Here is a 20134-nt window from a genome sequence, read left to right on the forward strand (position 1 = left end):
GACCTTTCCGCTTCCGTGTCTCCCCAGCACACCTCCTGGCTGCCAGGCACCCTGGGAAGGCCCTCCCTGACAGTAGGCAGCTGCTGAGGCCTCATCAATGCCTGCCACCTGCCACAGACCCAGGAGTCAGAATGGCAGGCAGCCTTCACGGGGGAGGCTGAGATCCAGCTGTGGGAGCAACTGCTACAAGGGCCCAGCACTGGGGCCGGACACATGTCCGGTGCTCTTTCTCCCACATCTCTGCCAAGTGCCCCTGGTTGACTCAGGCTGCAGCAGTGGGAGTGTTTCCAGGGGGTGTGATGCCGCCGGCTTCTGCAGCACCCAACATGACCTCTTGTCTCCCTGTGGCCACCACTCACACCTCCCCTGGCGCACCCATGCCTGCCACTAACCCTGGCAGGCAAGGGATATTACCTCCATTTTCAGAAGCGAAAACTGAGGCTCAAGGCGGTGAGGCAGCTTGATCAGAGCCAAGTGGCAAATTCGAGTCAGAGCTTGGATCCTAACTGGGCCAGAGGGATGGCTCTCACGGCAGCCCAGGAGGCATCGGGAAAACATCTCAGAGTATCTGACAGTTTGCTACCAAACAATGGTGAGTGCTTGCGAACTAGAAATAGGGAACAAAACCTCCCAGGGTTGACTTATGCTGTGGTTAGTTCAGCCACCCAGTGGGGCTGCTCCCCTCCACAGTCACCTCTGTGGGCACGGACAGGTGACTGACTGGGAACAGCCTCCATCTAGGATGGGCGGGAGACAGTCACCCAGCCAGGGAGTGGCAGAGCCAGAGTCTGAACCTGCATGAAACCCCAGGCCCAGGGGAGGGGTTGGTCGGTAGAAGCCCTCCACAGGGGCCTGAACCGAGGGACAGTTGTACAGCCCAGGCCCTTGGCTGGACCCTGAGGCCTCCTGCTTCTGAAGCCGTCTCTCTGGCCCATTGGAACCAGATAAAGCAGCCCAGACACTCCAACTAATGGAGGGCAATGCAGCCTGGCCCAGAGCAGGCACACAGCAGATACATGAGGACGGAGATGCCAAGGAAGGAAAGACTTGACTCCTTCCTTCTTTCCTTTATCCCTCAAACATTCGAGTGCCGGCCCTAAGCGAGTCCTTGAGAGGAAATCAGAGATGGCTTGAGTTAGACCTGATCCCTGCCTTCCAGGAGCTCTCAGTCTAGCTATAGCGTCAAATACCAACAGAAGAAAGGATGGCATTTGAAAGGGCCCTGAGAAGGAAACTCCTGCCTTCCTGAGCCATCCAAGCAGGAGTCCCAGAAAAAGTGATATTTAATATGCATTTTCCTGGAAAAAGGTGGAAGGACCTGCTAGACGGAGCAACAGCCTGTGCCAAGGAAGGTACAGGTATGAGCAGTAAGTGGGCTTCTGCCGCTGAAGCAGGGCCGGGTGGGGCCTGGGGAGGCCGGGAGGGAGGGTGCAGTGAGATCACGTGTGCCTCCTAGGCCAGCTGGAGGGCAGGAACTTCATCCTTCAAGCAGGCATTGACGTCACTGAAGGTTTTCAGGAGGGGAGGGGTCCCATTAGCCCCCAGGGTTGCTGTGTTGAGGTGGGGTTGGAGGTGCCCAATCCAGAGGCTGCTCTGTGAGCCCTCGGCTAGGAAAGCCACCACCAAGAGCCTGGCCTAGGGCTGGGGAATTATTTTTGCTGTGGATTTGGCAGGGAGATTGATGGCCTGCTGCTGGGCTTGGTCTTGGCCCCTGAGGCTTTTGGTCTGCTTCAGGGGGCTAACGAAAATGCTTAGAAGAGCAGATGGTTGTAATACTTTGGTTAGGAGAGAGCTGTGAGTCCTGTAGGGCCAGAGGAGGCAACAGGGGCCAGGACTGAATGAGCCCTGGCCGCTGCCTCCAAGGCCCAGGAGAATTCACCTGACCTGAGCCTCCTGCAAGGTCTCCAGCCAGGGTTGGGGCAGCCTGGGGTTCCCAGGGAGAAGCCCCTCTTAGTTGAGGGGAGATTTGAATTCAGCAGCCCCCTCACCCTTCTGTTTGTTCAAACCTCTCAGGGATAGGCCTGTGGCATTCATGTTTGAGCACTTATCAAGTATAGGGTTCTCCTGCAGGAAAGACAGAGCACGGGGGATTGTGGGAGCTCAGAGGAGGGCCCTAAGCCAGCTTGGGGAAGCAGAGAAGACTTCCTGGAAGAGCTGATGCTCAAGCCAAGTCCTGAAGTGGGAGTTACTCAGGGCAGATGGGGAAGGGAGCGATGGGAAACACGTGCACAGGCCACCCGGAGTCCTTCCGCTGCAGGCAGGCACAGCGTGAGGCACCCAGGGCCTGGAACCAGGTACAGGAGAGCCCCAGCAGGAAGGGAGGTGGGAGAGGTGGGGGCAGGGCAGCAGCAAAGGATTCGGTAAATCTTGTCTGAAACTGAGACTGTACCTTGACCTGACGGCAATGGGGAGCCACTGAAAGGGTTTAAACAAAAGAGTGACCTGATCGTATTTACTCTTTAGGGAACTCTTTCTGATTGCAAGGCAGGCTTTTCCTGGGGAGGGAGAACAGAATGAGACTGGGGGCAGGGAGACAGGAGGCTGGTGTGAGAATCCAGAGAAGTGAAGAGATCAAAGGCGTTGGCAGCACGTGGGGAGACGTGGACATAACAGCACAACGACGTAGGGAGGGATCGTGGAGGTGGAGAGAGCTGTCCTAGATGACACCTCAGACTTCTGGCTTGGGCTATTGGGGGTGGCAGTGGGGATGATGGGGAGAGAGGTTTGGGGTTGGCCCCTGGGGGAGGGAGACGTTGAGCTCAGTTGGAACATGTTGAGACCAGCAGCCTGGGGACATGGTGGGGGGTGTGTCCATGGAGCAGTGGTGTACTGGGCACCTGCTATGTTTGAGGCCTTGTGCTTGGCCCTGGAACATATGTCTCATCTGCTGTAGTGCTTGAAGATGGAGAAACTGAGGCTCAGAGGGAGTGAGTAACTGGCCCAAGATCACAGGGGTAGCCCAAACAGAGCTGGAGTCTAAATCATGTTGGTCTGATTTCAGTTTCATGGAGGAGAGAGGCAGGTAGGAGTTTTTGGAAGGGGAGGGAGGAACTCGAACGTGCAAAGATGACCCCAACCCCAGCCACCTGCACAAGCAACCCCTCTCCTGGCCTAAGGCTGACAGGAACAGCATCATTATCAACTTCACGGTGTGTACCTGGGGACAAAAATACCAATTAACCACCCCGAGGTTTCCTATTCATGAACATCAGCTCCTCAGCTCTGATCCAGGGCTCATTTGCAAATCTCCGGCTGGATCCAAGGTGGCATGAGGCCAGAGGGACAGGCTGTGCAGGGGTGGAATTGTTTCCGGCTTAAGAGAACAAGACTGATTTATCGAGGCCTCTGCTTGGTGCCACCTTGTTTCAGAGGCCTGGGCTGTGAGGGGTGAGACTGAAGCAGGAGGAAGGATGGTCAGGAGGGTTGAGGGGCAAAGGTGCCAGCCTGGAGTACGTAGGGATGCTCTGGACAGCTGTGGCACTGGGGAGAGGGCTGGGCTGGGCATCCAGTGGACCTGTAGGGTCAACTCAGAGAGGTGGCATAGTGCAGGGGTCAAGGCATGGACTGTGAGCCACCCCATCGGGTTTGAATTCTGGCTCCTGCACTTCGTGGCTCCAACCTCTGTTCCCCAGAACCTGTAGAAATGAGCCTTCTGAGCCGCGTTCCCTCCCTGGCACACTGCCTCGGGCTGTTCACTGGCTGCTGCCAGCTCTAGGCAAGGATTCAAGGACTCTCCCAGGCAGATCCCTGCCTCCATCAAAACCCTTACAGTCCAGCTGGGGAGGCCCGACTCACCCACCTCTGCCCACTGGGCGGGCTGACCGCCAAGTGCTTTGATAACATGTGCCATCCTCCTTGGCTTCCAAAGCAGGAGGAAGTCACCAGGTTGGCATGGACCAGTCAGAGACTACTCTGGCTCCTGGTATGGATCTTTGGGCAAGACTTCTTTGCTTCCCTGAGACTATTTCCTCAACGGTGAAGTGAACTGATCCTATCTGTCTCCCTGCGGGCACTGAGGCCTTGCTGTTAGCTTGAGAGCCAGCATCAGGGGGTTTGGGCTGTAATTCACTTTGGGCCCTGTAGCTGCAGGGAGCCAGGGACTTTTTTGGGATTATCCAGGCATCAGTCCAGCTTCCTGACCTCCTAACCTTGGCTTGGGCTCAGCACCTGAAACAGTGTGGGGAGCTGGTGGGGCTTCTCCCCAGAGCTGCTCTGGGTAAGGGTGCATCTGATCTCCAGGGGGGAGGTGACAGCCTGCCTCACCTGCTTTCTGTTGCTAAGACAAATCTTCAGACCTCAGGATCTCTGCAGTCTAGCCTCACCTCCCTCTCTGGCCAGCCCCTCTCGCTCTGGGCCCAACATTTTCCAAGCTGTCTCCTGGTCCCACAGCCAGCCTGTGCCTGTCCTCCACCCGCCAGGCCTGGTTCACACCTGCTCCTCCCACCCACCCAGCTCTCCAGCTGCTTGGAAGGCCTATAATAGTCTGGGCAGCCGCCGAGGATGAGCAAGAACCACTGCAGACCCAGCTCAGCCGCATCACCTCGTACTGTCCTTTCTCTCCCCCAGGTGACCAAGTGCGTGCCTGTCCACCAAGCACACTGTACCACGTGCTGGCAAGGAAAGGGCTCGCCCCTCCCCACACCCAAGACTGCTCACGGGGACGGAGACGTTTACTAAGTAAGGAGCACTGGGGACTTGGTGCTTTGGGAACCTTGGCAGAGAATACTGGGGTGGGCTGGGCCCTGTATTGCTATCTGACCTCAAGCAAGTTACTCTCTCTGAGCCTCAATCTTCTGCATTTATAAAATAGTGGGAGCAACAGTGCTGGCTCCCCTTTGACTGCAAACACTAAATCAAAGGGCTTGGATAAAGGGCCTGCTGGCACATAGTAGGAGCTCAACAAAGGTCACTGCCTCAGTTTTAGGAAACTCTGCTTCTGAGAAAGTTCTCATTTCAGGTGTGATAGAAACAGCATGAGCTGTGGGGCTGGGTCCAGGCTTCAGCCCAGCCGCCTGGTTAGATCACGCTGGGAAAACTGCATTTTCTCACCTACCCAAGGCAGCAGCAAGGCCAGTTATCTCACAGGATGGTTTAGTAACTTGTGAATATTCTTCTCCAGGCATTACCACCGTCTGCCATGGGCAATGGCAGAGATTTTGTTTTTTTTCACTCCCTGCTATATTCCCACCTGGAACACTGCCGAGCTCAGAGCAAGTGCCCGATAGGTATTTCAAACATGAATGAATAAAGCAAAGGACCCTGCCTAGAAGGTGAACTCAATCAACGTGGATCTCTTCTTCCTGCCACCCACGCCCCCCTCCCTGCTTCCCCCAGCAAACCGGTCTGTGTGGGCAACCTCTGTGGAGTCCTCCATCCTGCCCCTGGCCCAGCCCAGCCTGCTCAGTGCCCACCTGTGTATTTTCTGACTCACCCTAATGTCTGAGGCTGACTTTTAACTGGCTAGCTCTTCAGACAGATTTCGGGTTGCAAGAAAAATCTTGGCTGGAAATGGGGCAAGGGTGATTGGCTGGCGGCCTGGCTGTCCAGCCAAGTGTCTGATGACTAGCCCCTAAGCTACCTTCATTTGTCAAGCCCTTTGTTCACTGTCTATACGGCCAGGGAGGAGGCTGACCTTAGCTCCTTCGCTTGCCCCAATGGCCCTTCTCCTGGTTACATGGCTATAGGGCCAGGAATAAGGGATCCTCTACAGGGACGGAGGATGCTGCAGGGATGTGCCCCACTTTCCAGGTGGGGGTGGTTTTGTCCAGGCCAAGGACTTGTTAGGAGTTAGCCAGTGAGTCTCTGTAGTAGGCTGTCTTGCAGACACATGCAGTAATCTCAGGGTGATTTCAGAGTCCCAGCATGCCCCACCCCTTCAGCTCTCCCAATAGAAAGCAGCCTGCTGTAGCTGATAACAGGTCCCAGAAATGCCCAGAAGGTCCCCAGGATGCCCTGGGCAGGCCCCTCACCTATCTGCTCCTAAAATTCTGCAGCAGAGATCCTAACCTCTTCTGAGTATGAACTCTGCTGAGAATAAAAGCTATAAACCCTTTTATCAGAAACACACATGCACACTCCCCACACAAAACCTTGCATCATTTCAGAGGGTTCATACCTCTCTCTCTAAGGGCCCAATAATTGAACCCCGTAGACCTGAGACTGAGAAACCTTGCTTCAGCCCTCTCTCAGGTGATCAGCCCCAGGGGTGTGATGGGGGAGGCCCAGAGAAGCAAGTCCCAAGGGAAGGGGCTCAGCGAGTTTGAGGTCCAGTCCCCCACACCCCCGTTTCTCCGCTGCCCCCGACTCTTCTCTGCTCAGCCCCACTGCTGGGGCCATGGGCCGAGGGGGGCTGTGTCCGGGCACAGGGGCAGAGCCCCCAAGCTCTAACGTGCCCCAGGCCTGAGGGGGCAGGCTCACCTGAGGGAGCTAATCGCATGGACAGGAAGGGAGAAAAGCTGCCCAACCCACCCACTTGTGCCACGGGCTCCTCACTCCACTCCGGCCCACAGCCAGCCAGCAGCCACCGCAGCAACTGCTTGAGTTCCATGGAAATGCTTTACCGCTTCCTCTGCCCTCTTCTTTCCCCAGTCTTGGGGCGCTGATCTTCCTTAATCCTGGGGGCCTGGAGGGGCTTTCAGCTTCCCCTCTCACAGGGGCCTGGAGGCAGCCCTGGGCCTGTATCTCACACCCACAGAGAGACCCTTTTTTCTTTAGGGTCGGGAAACACCTAGGTCTCACGAGTTCAATTCAGATCTGATCAAGCTGGGATCTGGAGGACAAGGCCTCCTCCTCTGAAAAGTAGCCAGGATTCCAATCTGGTGAGAAGGAAAGTGGGGCAGAGCCAGAACGGACAGACTGATAATCTAGAAAGTCTGTCTTCAGTCTGTAGTCAAATGCCTCGTTGGAGAGGCGAGGACCACAGGCCTTCCTTTCAGGCTTCCCGTTGTGGCAGGCCCTGCCAGGAGGGGCGCTGCCTTTTGTGTGTCCAAGCCCCATGGGGAATGTCTGCACTTGGGAGGGGGAAGAGTGGGGGTCTCCTCTGCAGTGAGTCTTCAAACCTTCACTAACGTATTAGTTTCCTGTTGCTACTGCAACAAATTACCACAAACGTAGAGGCTTAAAACAACGCATATTTATTCTCTTACAGTTCTGGCAGTCAGAATCTAAAATCTGTCTCACTGGGCTAAAGTCAAGGTGTCAGCAGGCTGGTTCCTTCTGGAAGTTCTGAGAATCCATTTCCTTGCCCTTTCTAGCTTCCGGAGGCCGCCTGCATTCCTTGGCTTGTGACCCTTCCCCGCACTACTCCAACTTCTTGCTTCTGTCACTGTATCTCCTGCTTCCTCTTTATCTCCTGCTTCCCTCTAATAAAGGTCTTGTGATTACACTAGGCCCACCTACATAATCCAGGATGATCGCCTTGTCTAAAGACCCTTCATGACACCTGCAAAATCCCTTGTCATATAAGGTACTGTTCACAGGTTCCTGGGATTAGAACATGGCCATCTTGGGGGCCACTCCTCAGCCTACTACAACTAGGCCACGGAATGGCTACGCCCTCCTGCTGTTTCAGTGATCGGGAGAGAAAGGGCTGGGGATTTTCTGCTTTGAGTTCAGCCGGGTCCTTCCTAACCTTGTATTTCTAAGGTCTAGGCTTTACCAACTCTCCCCTTCCAATCGGAGAAACTCACTGCCATGCTGCCTCGAAAGTCAGGTGACAAGTCTAGACCTAAGTGCTGGTGAGGAGTGCAGGGCCAGCCAAGAAGCCCCCGAGGTCAGAGGGTGCCTGCTCTGAGCCCCACCCTCCTGGCTGCAACAAGCCCATGGCTGGGAAGGGACCCGCAGAAGGCTCTGGGGCCTGCTGAGGGCGCCAGGGCGGCCGTGGGACAAGTGAGGCCTGCGAGGACAGTGCATGTTGGCCAGAGCCGAGGTGTGGCTGCGGTGCTGCGGGAGCTGAAGAAGCTGGGGGCTGTGATCCCGGCCCACAGAGATGCTAGAGACCGTGGCTGGGAGCGGCTCTGAGTTTGGTGAGTGAGCATCTCTGCCTCACAGCAGCGGGGGTGAGGGCCGCAGCAGACAAAGTCCCAGGCATCGGGCTTTTTTTTTTTTTTTTGTAAAGCGGGGCAGGTAGGGGAGCGGCGCAGTGGGAAGGCGGGGGCCTCTCTTGCTACCTCTTCTCCAGGTTCTGCATCTGCAAGCTGAGGGAGGTGAAGCTGGCCAGGAGGTCGGTCACTTCATCCACCTGCGGGGTGAAACCGAGGCTCTGTGATGGGGTGCCCCAGGTCTCCCCCACAACACCGCAGGCAAGACTGCAGGCATGGAGGCAGGAGCTAACTCTCCTCCCAGGGCACGTGGTGGCTTCACTATGACTACGGAACAGCTGTCCCAGGGTTAATCCTTGATGCCGGGTATTCTCAGACTGCCCAAGAGAGAAAGGCCACGGCTGCTTCAAAGGCAGCGGAAAGCTTTGAGGTCCACAGTCGACTGCCACCCCCTAGCCATGCCTCTTTCTCCTGCGAGCTCTGGCTGCGGCAGAGCAGGGATGGGCTGGCCCGGAGGCTCCTGCTAGGCCCTGGCTCTGGCCCGGCAGCTGTGGCTCACCTGCTCTTTGGTGCTTGTCATCTGGAGGCGGGTGCAGAGGTCGTCCAGCCGCTCCCGCTGCTCATGCCGCCCCAGGCGCTCCAGGTACTCCCTCAACATCTGGATGATCTGAAATAAGAGGGTGGGCTGAGTGCTGGCTTCTAACTAGGAGGCACAGAGAGGCCCAACGCTGCTGCCAAGAGGCACAGTGGAACAGGTGCCAGCTGGGGCCCGCGTGAAGTGACTCAGGAGCCCTGGCACCCGGGGCTGGTGTGTCTGTGGTTTGGGTAGCACGTGTCCAGTGCTCGCTTGGTGCTGCATGCTCAGCCCAAGGTGGGCACTCACCTGCTTCACCTCCAGCCGCACAGCCTCCAGGCACTGGGAGTGGCCTTCCTGCAGGATGTTGAGCTTCGACTTAGCCAGGTGGAGGGGTGTGCGGCCAGCTCGGTCCAGGGCATCTACACGGGCGCCTGTGGGAGCAGGCAGAGGTAAGCATGCTGGGGGTGTGGGTGAGAGAGGAGGGAGAAAGGGAAGGGACCACATACCTCCTCGCAGCAGTGTGGTGATGACAGGGACATGGTTGGTGCAGGCAGCTGAGGAAGAAGGGCAGGGATTGAGAGTCCAGGACCACCAGGCTTGGTGCTGTGTCCTGGCTCTGAGTGTCCCGGTGCCAGGTCATGCCCCCGAAGAAGGCATCACCGAGGCAGCAACTGGGCAGGACTCAGCAATCAAACTCCCTCCCTGTCCAGTTGGGGAAACTGAGGCTTGGAGATGGGACCTGCCTCCCCATGAGCCACGGCATGAGTCAGCCATGGGGCAGGAACTGGCTGCAGGTCTCACCTCCCCCAGCAGAGCTGCTGCTAAGCCAGTTTAGGTTGTAAAATCAGCTCTGCTCAGGGCACAGCCAACCAGTGACTGACGGGGAAGGCCATGGGACACAGCCTAGGGGGAGTGCAGCCCTGGAGGCTTAGGCTCCCTCCCGGTAATAGGAGAGTCTGCTGGGAGCCCACAGGACCCCAGGCTTTCCATCAAAGGCACCTGTCTGTGCTGCAGAGAAGGGTGTCATGGCAGCTTGCCTGGCACTTACCCAGGTGCAGTGGCGTGTTCCCCAGCCCATCTCGCTGGTTAGGGTCAGCTCCATGGTCCAGAAGCAGCTGCACTGGAAACAGGACAACCCAAGAGGGGGTTGGGGGCTTCTATGGGCAGCACCCTAACCCCCACCCCTAACCTAGCTGAAGAGACTCACTCCAAGTGTGGAACCCTGAAAGCCAACACAGTTCCCTACGTTGTCTTGTTCACTCACTTGCTTGCCCATGAGGCTCATGTGCAGGACCCTGAGGGCCAGGAACTGAGGGTTCTGGGAGGGCCCCTAACCCGTGCAGGTATTAGGCAACAGAAATTTTAAGAGTTAAAGAAAGTTCTCCTAACAGCAGTGGCTGCTAGTAAAGGCTCTTAAGGGCATTTCCTCTTCCCTCCACAACCAAGCACCACGGTGGGAATTAGGTCAACAGAAGATGCTGTGCACCCGCTCCTTCAGGGTCTGTAGGCCACCTCAGGGGTGGGCTGTGCTATCACCGTGGCTCACCGATCACCCAGATGGATCTGCAGGCAGACTAACTCATCGGAGGAGGCCAGCCTGAGCCTCACAACATATACAGAAACGAATTCAAGAGGGACCAGGGATCTAAGTGTGAAAGCTAAAACAGTTAGGCCTATAAAAGAAAACAGGAGAATATCTTCACAACCTTGGGATAGGCAAAGATTTCTTAAATAGGTCACAAAAGTACTAGCCATAAAACAGAAAAGATTGATAAATTGGATTCATTAATATTAAGAACTTCTGTTGGGGGGGAATAGTTCAGTGGCAGAGCACATACTTAGCATGCACGAGGTCCTGGGTTCAATCCTCAGTACCTCTGTTAAAAAATTTTTTAAATACATAAATAAACAAACCTAATTACCCCCCCAAATAATAAAAAATGCAGTAAAATAAATCTATAAAAAATTAAGAACTTGCATCCATCAAAAGACATTTGGAGAACAAACAGGTAAGCTCAGAAAAAGTCGTCTACATTTAATCAATGATTTGTATCCAGAATATAATAAGAATTTCTACAAATCAATAAGAAGAAAGATAAGTAACTGTTTTTAAAAAAAATGGACAAAAGACTTGGGCAGATACTTCACAAAAGAGGATATGAAAATGGCCAAAAAATACATGAAGATGTGCTCAATGTTATTGGTCATCAGAGAAATGCAAGTTAGACCACAAAGAGATACCACTATACCAGAAGGGCTAAAATTTAAGAGACAATAGCAAGCAATGGCAAGGATTGGTGGGAAGATGTGGAACTTCTTACGCTGCTGGTGGGCATGGAAGTGGGGAAAAGTCTGGTAGTACCACTAACGCTGAACATGTGCCCCAGTGACCCAACAATTCCACTCCTGTGTTTGTACCTAACACAGGTAAGTGCTTCTATCCACCGAGTCATACGTACAAGAATGTTCCTAGCAGCTTTGCTCCTAACAGCCCAAACCAGGAAACAACAGACACCCATCAGTAGTAGAATGGGTGAACTGTGATCTGTCACACAATGAAACACCACCATCCAACAATAAGAACACACGAAATACTGTTACACAACCTTCAGGGATGAATCTCAAGGATGTGATTTTGAGTGAAGGAAGTCAAGACACAGAAGAATGCATACTCTGTGCTTCCATTTATGTGAAATTCAAAAACAGGATAGATTAATTTATGGTGAACAAAGTCCACATTGGGGTAAGGACCGGAAGGTGCATGAGGAAGGCTGCTGGGGACGGTGGTTATATCCAGAAAGTTCACTGTTTATAAGTTATACCACATCCAAAAAAGACTTCTGTAGAAAGGCGGAGGGGACTGCTGTCCCACTGCTGCCCTTAGCACTGAGTAAACGCTGCCGGAATGTCTGGAAGGGCGTCTGGCAGCGCCACTTCCACAGGCTAAGGGAGTGAGACAGGCCTGGCCTTCCTTATATCTGCACCCCTCGTTTGGCAGACAGCAGATCTTCCCGACGCCGGTGCCTCTGGGGTGATGCTACTTGCCCAGCCCCACTCTGCCCCACTCCCCAGGACTCACCAATCTGGTCGTTGCCGTTGCAGGAGGCAAAATGCAGAGCAGTGCGGCCCTTGTCATCGGCTGCGCAGGGATCCGCGCCATCTTCCAGCAGCTGCTGCACTGACACCACCAAGACGGAGGGAGCAAGTAGAGAGAGAGGCAGTGTTAGCCAAGCTGCAGCCCCCAGGGGATGGAGAGGAGTGCCCTTTCAGGCAAGGCATCGATAATGTTTGGGAGAGCTAGTCCCTTCTGGATGCTGGCCCCCCAGGGACTGCTGTGCCAAGGGACTTGTTCTCCTGAGGACACAACTGATTCTGAGCGTCACAGATCCTGGGTGCTCAAACTATGCATCTAGAGGTAGAACATCACAGAAGGCTCTTGGCCCTCAGGGTCAGGAATTTTGGAGTCATGGAAATCCCCAGCATAGACTTTGGCCCCACCTCTCCACCTGAGTGTGGATACACATCCATTCCGGCTGGACACAGCTGGCTAGGCTGTTGGCTGGTGCTTAATTTGCTCATAGAAGGCAGCCCTCTAGAGTGGACAGAGCACAGGTTCTGCCACACAAAGCCCCAGGCTAAGCCAAGCAAAAAAGAAAGGAGTTCACTGCCAACAACATGGGGCAATGGGAAGAGCTGGACTGGCTGTAGGAAGGCCTAGACTGGGGCCCCAGTTCACCAGCAAAATGGGAGTAATCTCCGCCTGGCCAATCTCCAGAGCTGCTCTGGTAACAGTAATGGATATAAAATTCCTTCCTTGAAAAGTTCAGAGCCATTATAAAATGTGAGGCATTATGCATTACATTACAGTACGTGTCCAACTGAAAGGCAGAAATTGCTGCCAAACATCATCCTAGAGCAAGCAACATTTTAGTCTCTCTCTCTCTCTTTTTTTTTTTTTTTTTTTGAGGTTTAGCATCAGTCCTTAATGCTGTCATGCTGCACGCTGACAAGATACATGCTTTGGTCTTGTGTTGGCAGTGGCAATTTACAATGAGTTTAAAGGTCGAACCACCAGACTGGCCTGCAGGGACAGACGCTTGTTCTAACTCCACTTCCCAGGTTCCTTCTGAACTCCACCATGGCCCTATACATGGAGCAGCAGCTGCAGTGGACTGGTTTTGTTTGAGTGCACACCACGGAATTATAAAAACATATTTACAGATGTTCCACAGTGCTCCTGTAATCAGGAGCAAAGGTCTTTTTATCAAAAGGGGTTATATTGAGGGCTGTGCAAAATTCAAAAGGATTAGATCCCTCTCCAGGACTCGAGTCCTTCTAAGACGAAGCCCAGATACGTCCTGCTCCATGAATCTCTGTCTCCTCCCTCAAGTTAGTTAGCCACTCCCTCTCCTGTATCCCCATGGTGCCCTGTTCATCCTGCTCATATTAACGTGCTCCGCTCTTTTAGAGTAACTGGGACTGTACACCAAGGACCAGCCAGGCGTCAGGTACACGTCTGCCAAGCCCCTCGACCACCCAGCATGGTACCACGTCCATGCTACAGGCTAGGAGACAGACTCCAGCCTAAGCTAACAGGAGGCCAAGCTGGGAGAGAAACCCAGGTTTCTCTGATTCGAGAACTTAACACATGACTCTGGTTGTTCAGGGGGTTTTATTTTGGAAATGATGTCGCTTTATATTCTTCTTTTCCGAATATGTTAGAGTTTTTTTTTTTGTTTTATCTTGATAACTTGGACTAAGATATTACTTGTCCTGCTCCATGAATGAAAGTAGAGAGAATTGAAAAGCCCTCCAGTTTCCAGGCCTGCTCACTATGCTCCACCAGGGATAAGGGACCCACTTCAAGGCTCACGGTAGAACACCCAGCCCCCTCAGGTAAGTGACCATCTCTCCACACCTGTTGTAAATGGGCTCTCCTATTCCACAGCCTTCAATCCATGCTCACCTTTTATCTGTGGACCATAGCATCCCACCACCAAAACAGTGAGGTAGGCAGAATAACAGCCCCCAAAGATGTCCACACCCTCGTCCACAGGATTTATGGATATGCTAGTTTACGTGGCAAAAGGGACTTTGCAAATGTGATTAAGGTTAGGGATCTTGAGCTAGAAGATTATCCTGGATTATGCAGGCCAAACCTAATCCCAGGAGTCTTTAAAATCAGAGAACCTTTCCCTGTCTTGAGAAACCAGAGATGACAGCATAAGGACTCAGTCTGCTATTGCTGACTTGGAAGATGGAGGGAGACAACTGTGAGCCAGGATGGCCAGTGGCTTCCAGCCAGAAAAGGCAGAGAAACAGAGTCTCCTCCGAGTCTCCAGAAAGAAATACGGCCCTGCGGACACTTTGATTTCAGTCTGATGAGACCTGTGTTGGACTTCCAACCTACTGAATTGTATGATGATAAACTAGTGTTGTTTCACACCACTATGTTCATGGTTATTTATTACAGCAGCCATAGAAAACCAATACACCACTTTTTCCTGATTCACAGAAAGAATTCAGAGGATAAAATTAAAAATATTTTCCTATACTTTATCTTGGATCTTTGATGCTCTTACCGCCCTGTCAGCTAGTGAGCAGTGAAGAGCAGTAACAAAAAAACCAAAGTGGTGTCGTGCTAGGAGCCCTCCCATGCCTTTGAGATGTTCTGGCAACTGAAGTTTGAGAACCAGTCACCCAACTACCACAAAGCCTCAGTGAGCAGTTGAAGGTGGTGGCTTGGGGCAGATGGTGGCTCTCCTGGTGGTTTCAAGGTGACTATTCATTCCCACTGACCAGAAATTCCAAAAACCTCCTACTCTGCTACTGGATGCCAGGGATACAAAAGCAGACGTGGTCCCTGCCATCAGGGAGCCCATGGGGTGATAAACACTATGACATCAGGAAGTACAAGGTGACAGGGGAAGCAGGGAAGAGTGAGCATCTAAGCCAGACTTGTCGTCTGCAAGGTGACTGCAGTGATACAAGAAATAGAGTAAGCCTGGTCCAAAGGGTGAGCTGGCAGAATTGAAGCACTGTCTTCCCAGGTATTGGTTACCTGGATTTTTCCTTCCCAGACCAGACCATGGAGCTGGACTCGCTCTGCACACTCACCTGTTTCCACATCGTTGGCATTGGCTGAGTCCCTTAGCCTCTTCAGAGCTGTGAAAAGAAGAAGAGTGCCAATTAAAAAAAAAAAAACAACAACAAAAAACAGCAACAGCCATGATGAAGCAGAAAGCGATGGCTTCCTAGTTACCCACCATTCAGCAACAGTAGCATCTAAAGAGAGAAAGGTGTCAGGATACAGGAGCCACTACCCTGGGAACGAGGACAAACTTGAAATGTGACGCAGCTAGTGCAAAAGCCACATTTTGTAGCAAATCCTCCAAGGCCTTTGGAGCCAGATCTTGGCTCTGCCACTTGTGGCGGGGTGACCTTGAACAAGTTAGTTAAGCCCCCTGGGCCTCAGGTCTATAATCTGCAAAACAAGGCTGAGCTCCGTCCTGACAGCCCTGAGTTGTGGCAAAGACAAAATGAGATGATTTACATGGAATGCTCTTTGTGAGCTGTGTTACACAGATAATCTTATATTCTCCTTCAAAACAGGCCATTCCCAAATGACTAACTTAAATTTGGTAGTTCCTATGCAGAAACTCTCTTCTCCACAATGGCACTGCCTCTATATTAGTGGCTAATATAAAGCAATGCCTTCATCATCAGAGAAATGGTCAAAAATTGCAATTCATATACATAATAATTCCTTACATTTGTACAGCACTTTATGGTTTATACAGCACTTTCAAGTTCTCATTTAATCTTCATAACACCACTAAGATATTAGTAGGTTCTAGAAGGACCCTAAAAGTCCCCATTCTTCAATCTTTCAGGGTGTTGGTTTCCATGGCATCCATAAAATGTAGGAGACAATATGGCAGAAGTACCAAAGTAAGGGTTTGAGTCTGGCAGACCTGGGTTCTAATACCAGCACAACCAGTTTTTAGCTATGTGGTTTGGAGCAAGACAATTTCTTTAGCCTCAGTTTCCTCTGCAGTAAAATGGGAACAGTATCTGGATCTCAATGAATTATTATGAGGATTAGAAGTGATCACATGTCACCCAGCAGTGTTTGGCACACAACAAAGGCAGACTAATACCTATACATTCTTCACCTTACTTAACTCTGGCAGCAACCCTGTAAAGCATACTGTACCCGTTCTACAGATGAGAAAACTAAAGTGAAAGGTTCTATAGTTTGCCCAAGGCTTCAATGAGATAGAAAAGTCCAGTCCAGGTCTGTGCATTTAAAGAAGTTGGTAGGACTTAGCTAAAGGTTCTGGCCTCCAGTCTCTGATATGAAAGTATTCTCCAGTACCCCATTTATTTTCTACAAATAAACACGTGGAGTCAGGAAAAGTTTCTATTCAGAAATTACCAAACGTAAAAAGCCTCCAGGACTGGTTTTGAGCAGGAAGACATTTTTTAAACTCACAGTCCTTAGCAGGTATACTACTACTATTAGTCCTGAAAGGAGACTCAGGGGTCACTCGGGGCCCGTGGCTCAGACGTCGAAGGACACCATCCTGAGCGGGCGGGTGAGGTCAGGGCCCGGTTCTCTGCTGAGGGCCAGCCCCGCCTCCCGCCGCGCTCCTCACCGTGCACCTCCTTGCCCGTGGGCCCGAGCCGGCGGTGGGGCCTGGCGGCGCGCCTCAGCCGGCCGGCGGGAATCTTACAACGCAGCTCATCGCGGGGCGCCGCGTCCTGCTGCCACAGGACGTGGAGGTAGCGCAACGGGGACTGGGCCCCGCCGGACACCCGGCCTGGGAGGCCTGCGCCCCCGCCCAGAGCGGACCCGAAATCAGCAAAGGAGAAGAGGCCCTCGGGGCCCGTCAGCGGCTCCGGCGCCACCGCGCACTCGCCATCCGAGCTAGAGCGGCCCGAACGCGGCTCTTCATCCGCGCCCCCGGCTGCGGCTGCCATGGCAACGGCTCCGCGCTGGTTTGGCCGCCGGAGCCTCGTTCCCGACAGACCAACGGACCAGCTTCCCTCCGCCCTAAGCCTCCCTGTCAGCGGGCGCGCAGGCGGGCAGGGCCTGCAACCACAGCAACCGAGCAGGGGGCGGGCTCAGGCTGCTAGCTGGGCCGTCCCGGACCAATGAAAACCCTTCGAGCCTATCCCCCTACAGCCAATCGGGCATAGAATGGGCAATAGAACTGGTTTCCGGCACCGTGACTGACGGACACTAGGGCCAATCACAAATTTGAGTTGCTCACGGCCTCGCCGTAAGTCCCCACCGGAGCCAATAAAACAGCTGAGTTTAAGACACTTTTTTCCCCCCATTTTCCCCATCGGATCATGGGAAAGATAACGGGCAGCTGCTCTAGCCAATCACGTTAAGACAATTTGCAGCCAATCAACAAAGGAAAGTGAAGGCACCAAACGAAAGGGATAGAGAGATAGGTAAGAAAAATTTTAAATCAATGAACTAAAAAGAAAGAAAAGAAAGAACTTCCCACAAATGCATAATGTAAGTAGGAAAGTAAGAATATGTTAAAATGTGGGGCTAGCACCACGAACTGTAGAGTAGTAACTTCAAAATGCGATAGATCCCTTTAGCTCTCTCGGTAACCCTGGCGTTGATCATTGATTTACAAAGAATTATATAATTAAGCATAGAAACACCAGAGCGACACTTTAGTCGGAGAGCCAGTCACTGAGCCAGTTAATTCTCTATGTTAGGTCCTAGACACAGAATCAGACTTGGTGCCCCCTGAGACGCTGACAGTCAGGTAGAAGTCAGCCGGAAACAGGGAGGTTCGGCAGCTAACGATGAGCTTAGCAACCCCTCACGGTGCACTCTTTTGTAAGAATCTTCACAACCCTGTATACCACAAAAACTTATATAGAGTGAGCAAGGAGGACCATCCCTATTTTATAGATGAGGAGCTGAAACCAGAGAGATAAGGCTTGTTCATGGATACCTAGCTCTTTTGAATGGAAGGCTGTGTCCAGGCAAAAGTTCTTTCCTGTTATTCAACTCAGTGAAACTGTAATCTTTGATAGTTGAAAAGCACTTTTAGATTTTGCAGTTCTTTCAGAACACCACTGTAAGGTTTATCATTTGATGTATGGAGAAAAATGGTGTTTATTTGAACTCTCCTCCTCTGCCCCATGCCCAAGAAGGACATATGCCAAATCCACTTGTAGCTATAAGTAAACAGAGGGAAGAAATAAACATTGAACGTGTACCACTTACCAAATGCTTGGTATATATTATCATTGTCATATTTCCTTTAATTCTCCTTCACAAGAGCCTTAGCAGGTAGATATTATTATACCCACTTTGCAGATTAGGAAATTGTAGTCATGAGATATTATATAAATTGTCCAGTGGTACAGGACTAGAAAGTTGAAGAGCTGGAATTTGAACCCAGAAAAGGCCTCTCTTCATCACACTGCTCTCTTTAAGGAAGAGCCTACTGGAAACCTGCCTCCAGAGAATTTAAGTGACATCTGGTTATTTATACCTCACTCCTGATGAATGTACCCTGAAGTAACTTTATTATTCATATCTCCCCTTTTCCCAGGTAATAACCTCCAAAATAGTCTTCATTCCTCCAGCCTCTCTTTGTAGAATCCAAGGTGTACTTGCTGCCTAAAGCACAATCCTCTACACATCTCTAGGATCTGCCTGTTAAAGTCCACATCTTTTATCCTAGCAATCAAGACCCTTGATGATTTTGGCCCAATTATCTTTATAACCAGTGTCTTCCTCCTACCAATGGGTCTGGTCCTCAAGCCATCTGGTCTACTAAGATGTTTGCATTGTCAGAAATCTTTTAATTTGAACAGGATCCCTGAACATCTAGAGGTGGCTGTTACTTCTAATTTTTCAATCAACTTTGTTGAAGTATGAATTACATAGTCCAACCCTCTGTGTGTTGCAAGAACCTATTGTTATCTTGGAAGAATAGGGTGTGGGTTGAATGTGGACCCAGTTAGCCTCAAGGGTTTTAGACTGGAACTTGGATCTATGAAGTGGTATTTCCTTCATTAAAGATTAAATAAGCTTACTCTTTATTGATATGAGAATTATGCTTTTACCCTTTTAGTCAAATTAATTTTTTGTCTATTGTGTAAGTTCCAAAAAATTTTGGTTAGTTATTTGTTGTTAATTTTACCTATAATTTAAAAAATGTATTTTATTTCATTTTAAATTTACTTATTTTAATTTTTGAGGAGGAGGGAGGTAATTAGATTTATCTATTTATTTACTTTTAGAGGAGGTATTGAGGATTGAACCCAGGACCTCCTGCATGATAAGCACATGCTCTACCACTGAGTTATTCCATCCCCCTAATTATACCGATAATTTTTAAATCAAATTTATCGAGGTATCAAGTATTTACAGTAAAATTCCCACATTTTAGGTGAACAAGGCCAATGATTTTTGACAAATATATACACTCAGGTGACCACCACCCCAATCAAGATATGAAGCATGGCAATTACAATTTTAGCAATTTGAGAATTGATCTTTTAGACTGCAGAGAGAGGGCCTTGTGTTTTCAGAAAAGTAAGTGAATATTTATTTGTAGGCAAGAACAATAGTCTTCAATGTTCATGGTGAAAGAAGGCTACAGTTCAACATATATTCAGGAAACAGCCTGCCACTGCAATGTTTTTTTCTGTCTAGCAGACTGCTATACCAGATGATCCCTAAAGACACTTCCAGTTCTGATTTGTAAAGACTCAGCTACTGGTCTCTCAAGGCCTATGTACTACTGCTGCAAAGGGTGGTGGGCAGGGGCTTCTGAGATCATCTTAGGAGAGTGAAACAAGCAGGACAGTAAGTGAACCACAGACTCAAGATTCTTGGGAAGGTGAGGTGCTTGAAATAAATAACAGCTGAAGAACACAGGAAAACTATCAAATGTAACTTAGGGCTTCTCTGAGTCAGAATTTACTGCCTCAAATCGCAAGCAAAAGAAGATCAAGAGAAATAGTGTAGCTTTTCAGCTGCTAAATCCTCTCAGCAACTCTCCCAAGTAAAATTATTCCAGGAGCTTTGTTCTGCCCAGTTTCTTTCCCTTTGAAGTACTGCTTTTCCATTAACAAGGGAGCCTTGCAAAATCACCCTGTGATCAGACATGTCATAGTCTATAATGTGGGTCCATCTGCTTTCAAGTCGAAGTTGTATCTCTAAGCAGACTTAATGTGCTGCCAAGCAAGGTCCTAAGTTTCCATTCAAACACAATTCTACAAATAGGGAAACTTGGAAGCAGGGACTGTGAGGAAGCTACTACAATACAAATGAAATGATAGTGGCCAGGACTAGCATCATAGAGGCCAGATGGTGAGAACTGAGTCTGGGAATATTTTGAAGGTAGAGCCAACCAAATGGAGATGCATTTACTGTGTGGTGTGAGAAAGACGTAAGTCAAGTGTGGTTCTGAGGCTTTGGACAGAAAGAATGAAGTTGCCTTTAACTAAGATGGGGAGAACGGGAGAGGAA

At 51.0% G+C, this 20134-nt stretch overlaps 1 protein-coding gene across 3 annotated transcripts; it reads right to left on the reverse strand.

The window, feature by feature from the left end:
* Window positions 1-7110: 7110 nt before the first annotated feature.
* Window positions 7111-16729, reverse strand: ANKRD54 (ankyrin repeat domain 54). Of its 3 annotated transcripts, none has more exons than XM_032492207.1 (8): window positions 16275-16727; window positions 14734-14781; window positions 11696-11794; window positions 9665-9736; window positions 9123-9170; window positions 8923-9047; window positions 8599-8706; window positions 7113-8239 (listed from the first exon to the last, which is right to left on the reverse strand). In XM_032492207.1, the coding sequence occupies exons 1-8, from the start codon at window positions 16597-16599 to the stop codon at window positions 8165-8167; spliced, it is 900 nt and encodes a 299-aa protein (XP_032348098.1). In that variant the 5' UTR covers window positions 16600-16727; the 3' UTR covers window positions 7113-8164. The 3 variants fall into 3 exon arrangements, with proteins under 3 accessions (XP_032348099.1, XP_032348098.1, XP_032348100.1); XM_032492209.1 differs by having other exon boundaries at window positions 11696-11789; window positions 16275-16413; XM_032492208.1 differs by lacking the exon at window positions 9123-9170 and having other exon boundaries at window positions 7111-8239; window positions 16275-16729.
* Window positions 16730-20134: the final 3405 nt, after the last annotated feature.

This window comes from Camelus ferus, chromosome 12 (genome assembly GCF_009834535.1).
Source record: "Camelus ferus isolate YT-003-E chromosome 12, BCGSAC_Cfer_1.0, whole genome shotgun sequence".
Classification (NCBI taxonomy): domain Eukaryota; kingdom Metazoa; phylum Chordata; class Mammalia; order Artiodactyla; family Camelidae; genus Camelus; species Camelus ferus.

Bases quoted from the DNA above. Each gene is read 5' to 3' on its own strand.
- ANKRD54 (XM_032492207.1), bottom strand. From the start codon at position 16,599: ATGGCAGCCGCAGCCGGGGGCGCGGATGAAGAGCCGCGTTCGGGCCGC. The intron at 9,737-11,695 runs GTGAGTCCTGGG...TCCTGTTTCCAG, and splicing joins CAACGGCAACGACCAGATTG to TGCAGCTGCTTCTGGACCAT. The intron at 9,171-9,664 runs GTAAGTGCCAGG...CTTCTTCCTCAG, and splicing joins GAACACGCCACTGCACCTGG to CTGCCTGCACCAACCATGTC.